Source organism: Amblyomma americanum, chromosome 5 (genome assembly GCF_052857255.1).
Source record: "Amblyomma americanum isolate KBUSLIRL-KWMA chromosome 5, ASM5285725v1, whole genome shotgun sequence".
Lineage (NCBI taxonomy): Eukaryota > Metazoa > Arthropoda > Arachnida > Ixodida > Ixodidae > Amblyomma > Amblyomma americanum.
In genome coordinates, this window is record NC_135501.1 from 133,059,313 (window position 1) to 133,067,975 (window position 8,663).

An 8,663-nucleotide genomic window follows, 5' to 3' on the forward strand; every position below is an offset into this window, starting at 1 on the left:
CATCATGCCACCCTCCACCGACGTAGAGGGTGATCTCAAGGCGTAAGTTTGTTTCTCTTAAAAGAATTTGTTTTGAGGGTCGGTTGCTTGATACGGGTTCTGTTATAAAGTTGAGCGAACAAGCTTGAGCAAGGCGCGAGAAAGAAAAGGTAAGAACTCCATTCAATATGACACGAGTCGTAGTGTCGGCTAAATATGCGACGAAGAATAAAGGAGAGGCAGTCACAAGATACTCGCCTTTGGTCATGAGGTCCGAGTTTAACTGCATCATTCTAATCAAATGGTTTCTACAAATAATTCGTGATGTGACCGCTGACATCGGACTCTGTGACTTTTTCTTTGACATTGCATTATTTCTTGCGGATGATCACCGCGTAGGACAAAACGATCCGCAATGCACATGAATTAGTTGACTAATGTGTGTGTCCCTCCCCCCCCTCTCTGTTTTCACATAGATGTCTTGCCAACTTGCCCAAGTCTATGTGCGTCGAGGAAAAGACCGGGCACTGGAGAGTTATCTGTTCCAAGGCCGGCAAAATGAGCACTAAAATTAAAGCAGACTTGTGTACTCTTGACAAGGCTAGATAATGACGGGAGATTAGGGCAAAACACGACAAAGACGAAACGCCACATTTGGTTACTTATCGCCCCGTAACGTTTGAATGATCTTTTATATTGATATTGATGTGCTATAACCTGCCACACATGCAATAAAACCGAATTCAAGGTTCACCAGACTGGCTCTTTCTAAACAAAGAACAAAATACGAAGTTGGCTTTGGTAAGCAACAAAGCGGCCGAAAAGGGGCAAAATTTCTTATGCCAGAGTGTTCAGAACCATGCTGTTCAAACGACCTCGCGTCTAAGACTAACGCAATTATTTAGTTATTACAGTTCGGTATTGCTATTATTTTATGCAATGGCTCATATAGACATATCTAAATACTTTAAGACGTCCCGCTATATTTTAAGTAGGTGGGATCACATCAGTAGAACTAGAGTAATTAAATGCAGAAACTGCATGAAAGTTTCTTTCTTCGGAAAAACAGTATCTACATGAAACGCTTACCAGCAGATGTACTCAAGGCTGACAGAGTCCGCTTCATTCAACTGATCAATAATATGTAACTAAAAGGGTTACTCTTACACTTTGCTGCTGTTACGGCTTGAACAAGACGTTTCGAGCTTGAGAATGCTTCGTTTTATAGTCGTCAGGTCATCGATTTTATTGCTGTTTGCATGCTTGTGCTATTATTGCTATCATTATCCACTCTCCTGCTCTAAACATTTCACACTAAAGGATATGCTGTAGGAGGTGCTGCTAACCACGTCCAAGATGTAAGCAGAAATCACTGGGGCCCTGGACTAAGGAAGGACCCGACGCACAGCAGCTCCAACCACCACCGCTTTCAATGAACATTGATTCATTCTTTATCCTTGTTTCGAGTGTTTAGGGTATCTGTGTGGTGCTATATTGAACAAATAGCAAGTAATTTCAAGAAGTGTTCTATAAATGTAAGATGAGAGGTAGTACGCAAGCGGCCGCGTCCCACAACAGCCGTTTATCTATTCGGAAGTGTGTAGCCCACAGGAAGGAATATCCATTTCTGTTTTTACAATTTCGAAAACGCAGTTACCTTCAGCTTTGGAGCCTAACAAATTTTGTCTAATTCAACAAGCTACTTTCACTGAAGGTATTGCTTTGCCTCAAGGCTCTTCGAAGGAGCATGTATTTTGGCGCAATATAGAGAAAATTTGTTAGGTCACAGCGGCGAGGGTAACAGCGTTTTTGAAATTCTAAAAACTCATACGGATATCACTTCCGGTGGGCTTCCGAATCAATGAGGATATTAGCAGTCAGAGTTAAAAAGTTAGCTATTCAATGTCAGTTCACCTTTTTATTAGTTAGCACCACTATGCTGCATACTGGTGCGTTACGCTGAAGAAACTGTGCAGAATCAAGCGCTCTTCTAACTCAAAAGGACTATTTTAAAAATTGCAGAACATCTTAGAAGAATTGCGGAACATCGGTATGCGCTCAAATGCCAATAATGCGTGAATGTACATTGCAACCGTACAATAATCTGAATTGTTCATTTTCTCCCACATATTAACGTAACGCTGCTTCTGTAAACGGCCAGCCATCAATAGGCGCAATGCATTTGCTACCGAACGAAAATTTGCGGTCGTTCGAAGATTTCTGGAGCTGACTGGCACGCTTTGATGACAGATTCCGTACCAGCACTTCTTGCTTTCACTGCACTTTTTTCGTGCCTTGCGAGCTCGCTTACTGCACTCGTTTTCAGTGCGTTAAGTACGCATAAACTTCAAGTGTGTGTTACTGCTGCATCAGGCACCCCTAACGGATCAAATTTCAGCGATATTATTTATAAATTTTTTAGTTGCATGGTTTCATACCGTGTACGTCACCTTCGAAATAAAGCGCTAATTTCTTAGCTGTAATGTTTTGATTTTTACAAATTTGAGCCTCGCGAACTCTCTCTTAACTTATCTCAGGGGAGCAGTGGGAGGCTATTCTGCTCAGCGAAGATCGTGACCGTCAGCACTGGCTGGTGGGCAAAGCCAGCGCAGCAGCAATAACCAGTGGACTACCGGACTAGGTGGCGCACACACGTTTTCTACGAATATTAAGCAAATAACGGTGTTTTCAATCAATCAATAAATCAATCAATCAATCTCTCTTAACTTGAGCAGTACTTCTAGTTAGCCAATTGGGCTACCGCTGGGCGCAACTCGCTAGGCTAGTTGGGTTTGTCTGTTTACGAGATCACGCGCAGCTGTAGCATACTGCGCTATGGGCAGTTCCAGTGGAACATGAGTTTTTTTTTTCTGACGCAGGCTGATCATCACCATAGCACTGTGCGCCAATGATTTCGATCGACCCCATCGTTACAAAATAGTCCTCACTGCCGCCTGTGGGAACTTTAACTGAAGGTCCCGAGAAAAAAAAACGACTTTATAAATAAGAGCTAATTTTAGTGCCAGTGTCAGAAATCTCCTTTTTAAGCACGAGATCCGGGAAACTCTCCGAACCCAATGACAGATGTAAATAATGCGCCCAGAGAGGAACACTAAACCATATAACCTGGCAATGCCCCTACTCACATGGGGCTGCCGTAAACATTCGTAATGAGGAAGCTTGGGAACCTCTCCTTCGAAACCCGAAGACCAACTCCAAGCCATCCGCCTGGCGACCGAGGCCTCGAAGAACCAAGTGGTTCGCCACACAGGAATCTCTCTAGGCGCAGTGCCCCCTACTCCCTCCGGAGTGCGCGTACCTGAGTTGGGAAAGGAGGGGTGCCTCCTATATCAGTGGATAAGTTTTTCTCTCTTTCTCTCTCTCTCTTGAATGATGTGGCATTCAAAGTTACGAAAAAAATCTCATTCTCGGCCAGCGGAGGTGGCTCAGTGCCTTCGACGTTCAACTACTGACCCCAAAGTTGCAATATAAAATCCAAGCTGGGGCGAATGCTCTTGATGGAGGTGAAAACCGACATTCATTTACTTGCGTTTTGAACCCTTTTCGGGGAGCAACAGCATTTCGCCTTCATTTTCGCATGGTTCCAATTGACCAAAAAAAATCGTAACGCTATGCTTAGCAGCTGAGGTAAGTGCAGTCCCAGTAACGCTTAAGCCGGGAACACCTGCGGCGGCTTTCCTTTGTTTCTCGCAGGGAGTCTTCGCTATATATATGGCTTTTCTACTAATTTGCAGGAATCTGCTTTATATATACTTTTTATTGCGCAAATATTTGAATTTGCATAACAGTACATTTTTACATGTTTGTGAAAACAGGGAGAACCATAGCATAGATGATTTAGTACCACGAAATTTCTCGATCCTCTTGTGTCTGCGGGAGCACTGAGGCTAGAGAAATATGTAACACCCGCCGCTGGGACTCAGTGGTTACAGCGCCCGGCTACTCAGCCAGAGAACCCGGGTTCAATCGCAGCCATGGCGTACCCTTTTCCATGGAGCGAAACGCAAAGGTCGCCCGTGAGCTGCGCCATGACGCGGCACGGTAAACAACCCAAGGTGTTTTAAATTAATCCGAAGCCCTCCATTACGGTTTCTCTTATAGATGTCGGCTCATGAACGAGGTATAGCAGCTGTGGGGTGACCCTGCTTACACACTGTGTTGCATACAATACGGTTCTAAAATGGTCTAGTAGTTCTCAATTGACATGAGGGCTCTTTCTATGAACCGGAATAATCATCACAATTTACGCTCATCGGTAGCAGGAGTGCCACCGAAAGAACGTGCAATTCTAAAAAAAAACTTTATTCATAATGGACAGCGTTTTTCCCGAAAGCCTCGTCGCTGACAGCGTTGCGTTCGTTGCGTTGCCCATAGAAGACCACGACGAAAATTTCGATGCAGTGGAGCCAGGCGCAACCGTCGGGGCACCAGGGGGCACCGGGTGCGGACCTGCGCCAAGAGGGAACTCTGTAGGGATGCTGATTGATAACTTCAATGGCGCCAAGGGAAGATAAGGATAAAGACCGCCATGAAACAATAAGCTTGGCCTACACAAGGCAGGGTCAAATACCACTTTGCCAAGCATTTCACCCCATAGCAGCCGAGCCCCAGGTCAAGGGACTGCATTTACTGAATTCAAAACCCGGTGGATGCGCGCCAGCACTGGGGTCCTAAATCAAAACGACTAAGAGTTACGCCGCCGTGGTGGCTCAGTGGTTAGGGCGCTCGACTAATGATCCGGAGCACCCGAGTTCGAACCCGACCGCGGCGGCTGTGTTTCTATGGAGGCAAAGCGCTAAGGCGCCCGTGTGCTTTGCGATGTCAGCGCACGTTAAAGATCCCCAGGTGGTGGAAATTATTCTGGAGACCTCCACTACGGCACCTCTTCCTTCCTTTGATCTTTCACTCCCTCCTTTGTCCCTTCCCTCACGACGCGGTTTTCAGTTTTCATTTTCATTTCATAGGAACGGAAAGTCAAAACCATAAAGCCATAGCCGCGGTCAGGCAGTACCACCTTTCACTGTGCATTCGCGCTCCAAACAAGATTCAGGGCAGCAATGAAGAGCCATGATAATATGTGGTGGCATAAAACGCTAGAACCTGGATACAATCGTTCCTGACGTTTCCTTGCAGAGCCTGTCAAAAATTAATAGCCACAGGGCTTCTTGGCACGAACAAGTAGCCCAGCTCTAGAATCCCATTTTGGGGCTCCAAAGAACTGTAGGAATGACAAGGCCTTCCTATCATTCAGAAACTCGAAGCGTGGGCCACGCTATAAAATACTCTGTGCTCGATTCAGAAACAAATTATGTGGCCCTAAACATTCGTGCAATGCCGCAGCATTACCCTATGGCAAAGTTGCCGCTGGTAAGTACACGAGAGTCTTTCAAGCTATGACTACGAGCAGAATCTAAATATCGTGTTTCGTCGCATTAGTGATATTGCCTATTTTCATAAGGCTGTCATTACTGGTGTCATAACACTGTTGGTGAAATTATAAGAAAATTGGTCTTTCGCATCTCCTTGTGAAAATAAATATACCTTGAGTCACAGCGTTGTTTGGCAGAAGGTTTCCTTGTGCCATTATTATTCATCATCGTCAAACACGCGGTCTAGTTCCAAGCGTTGTCAAAGAAATTCTTAGCGACCTGAATGCGTTTACGCTAGAAATGTGGGCGCCCTCCAAACTGAAGTTTAAGGCTGAGTTTCGGCGCTGGCAGGCACATACATGTGGCTTTTCAGCCTGTTTGACACTCACTTTGTGCAATAACATTGCAACGGTTGTGAAATGCAATTGGGCCGTAGCAAAGATTCGTCGCGGTTCTGGGCACTCCCCTATATATGCACCCATGCGCACAGTGTTGGCCATGGCTCCCACACTTCGTGTGCTTGTTTTGTCGACCTTGGAGTAAATTATCTGTCAGTGCGATGTCTTTGCCTCCACTAACCCAGACATGAACAAATTATCACGAGCTCACGAAGAACAACTCGAACGGAATTTTTAGCCGAGCATTCCGCCTTACATGCATCGATGAAAATTTTGTTCACCACGGTCAACATCCGCATGAAATGACGTGATCACATGGCTAAAGTCACAAGGTCAACCGTCAGTGGTCACATGACCGATTAGCCGTTAACCCGTTTCACTGTGGTGTAGCAGTTATTTTAACTCGCAGCTGAAGCCTCAACACATGCACCTGTGGACAGTCTTTCCTTTGATCTTTACTCGCACATTTAGCTGACGCCATACTCGTTTCACATGGCTTGGGGATCTAAATATTTCATGTCCCCACTTTATCAGTCTCGTTCATTCAAGTTTACGACCGAACAGGTAGCAAACAGCTGACACTCAAAATCATTTCTTTTAATAGAAACTCACTTATGCATTGTGGTCATCCTCTACGCCGATCGAGGGCAAGCTGCTGGGGCGGCGGGACATGCTGTGCCGCTTGCAACACATTCGGGTGATGCTGCGCCGCAGAGTAGATGCGGCTCCATACGGTGGCAAACAGCGACAGCAACACGGCCAGCCCAAGGCTCAGGCGGGCCGCGTAAGCCGTCAGCTTGCCTGACAGCAGGCAGCACTCGCGTGCGCGTGCCTGCAAGCAAGGGTTGTCATAGTTATTACAATTTCATACAGGCTGTGGTGGCTTCATTACCCCTTCAGACCTGCGCACTTTTTCGATTTGTAAGCGTTAAAGGGACGCACCATTGGCTAAAAAGTTTCATGAGATTAGGGCGTAGCTGAAAAAATACCGGACTTATTAAAGGCCCGCCAGCATGGATACATCTTACAAGTGGAACCATTTACAAATTTTGCAAGGCATCGAAGGTCCCGTTTGCGCTTCATGAAAAAGTGTCAAAGGAGATGATCAGGCTGAAAGCACCTGGTGTAGCATCCCCAGTACCCTATACGCTGAATGGGTTACGCCCGTTTTTCCGCTGCTAAAGAAGGATGGCTTAGAGGGCGTTTGTAGAGATTTTAAAGTTATACTTAACCCGTTGTGCGAGATCGAACAGCATCCGCTCCCCGCTATTGATTTGTTTGCCAACTTATTCTGAGGACAGCAAATCAGAATTTCTGATTTCCGTAACACTTAAAACGATATCGCGTTGGACGAAGACTGTCGAATTCTGACAGTCATCAACAAAAGGCAAGATATTTTTTTGTTACAACTGGTTACCGTTCGGCATCGCGTCAGCGCTACTCATATTTCAAACAAAGATTGAATCTGTGTTGCAAGGGTTGGTCGGGGCTCAAGCATATCTGGATGATGTGCTGATAGCGGACAAGAAAACCGATTACTCGAATTTGCAGGTAGTGCTGCAGCGTTTCAGTTAAAGTGGCATCAAGCTGCACGGCGATAAATGTTGCTTCAGCGAGATAGTGATAAAGTAACTTAGTCACCACATCGAAGCAGGCGGACAGCACCCGGTGGAAAAGAATATTGATGCAGTTGGGCTGGCACCTTCGCCTGAAAACATAACAGAACTGCGTGCTTTCTCGGTTTAATTACCTCCTACAAGTTTCTGCCGAACATGTCCATGGTAGTAGCTCTTTGTACAAGGTAAGTGATATGGGGTTAGAAGAGGCGGCAGCATTCCAACGTGTCAAAAGCTGTTTGTGCACAGCGCCCATCCTGACTTTTTTCGACCCGCAGCGCAAACTGCTGTTTCAGTGCGACGCTTCACCATGTGATATCGATGCCATACTTTTTCATCGCTCTCACGGTGAAAATAGGTTGATCGGATTTCGCTCCTGGGCCTTAATATGCGTTAATAATCAATGTGTCGACGGCATTGATCGTTAACGAAACTTTGGCAGCGGAACTGCTGTGCTTTTTAAAGCATCCGTAAAGGTCCGAAAAAGGAGTAATGCCACTCCGTCGCGCCCGAACATGCACGTCTTCAAGCTTGTGTGTCCAGTCCTGGTACCACCAAAGTATATTGTACCATTAGCTATATAGCTGTGAAGCTTCCAAAGACGGTTGCACAAACTGTTGAGTTGTTAGGCTCTCACGTCGTAAGAGTCTGCACGCAACTCAGCGTGAAGCTGAGCGCGCCATCGACAGAAACAGAATCTGCAACCTTATGTCTATCCGAAACAAGGACTCAGCTTTGCTCTTACGTGCAAGTACAGAGTGGCCGGAAGGAGGAATTTCGCAGAGCTGCCGGACGGAAATAGGTCGATCACGTGCATGGTGGCCACGTCGATCAGTATCACATCCCGGGACGAGCGCGGGTCCACCAAAAGCACGAAGGCGGCGAGGTGCAGGGCGACACTGAGGGCCTCAAGCTCTGGGAACTTCATCTGGAGCACCGCCACTGCGACCGATAAGCATACGCCTCCGGCAGCTTCGATGGCCCATGGGCCCAGGGCCGCCTCCTGAACACGGTTGGAAGAAAGTATTCACATGGACCATAATTTTTACAACCGTAGGTAGGAAGAGAAGCCAACGAAACTCTAAAAATGCGGCTGAAGGCCATTGCCTCCAGTTTAGATTTAATCTGAAAGTTAATGCCCCAGAAAGTTTGCTGCCCTCACGCATAAGAGACGTATTCAATTGAATTTTTTAAGTTCATTTTAATAGATGTTTCTAAAGATATCTGAGATAGATGTAAATCACAGCTTGACGTGGCCAAGAAAATCTCTGCAAGGCCAT

At 46.2% G+C, this 8,663-nt stretch overlaps 1 protein-coding gene across 1 annotated transcript; it reads right to left on the reverse strand.

Moving 5' to 3' along the window:
* Nucleotides 1-6,392: 6,392 nt before the first annotated feature.
* LOC144134212 (uncharacterized) lies at nucleotides 6,393-8,382 on the reverse strand. Its single transcript, XM_077667171.1, has 2 exons — nucleotides 8,129-8,382; nucleotides 6,393-6,599 (listed from the first exon to the last, which is right to left on the reverse strand). Exons 1-2 carry the CDS (start codon nucleotides 8,309-8,311, stop codon nucleotides 6,393-6,395), a joined length of 390 nt encoding a protein of 129 aa, XP_077523297.1. The 5' UTR covers nucleotides 8,312-8,382.
* Between the last annotated feature and the right edge of the window lie 281 nt (nucleotides 8,383-8,663).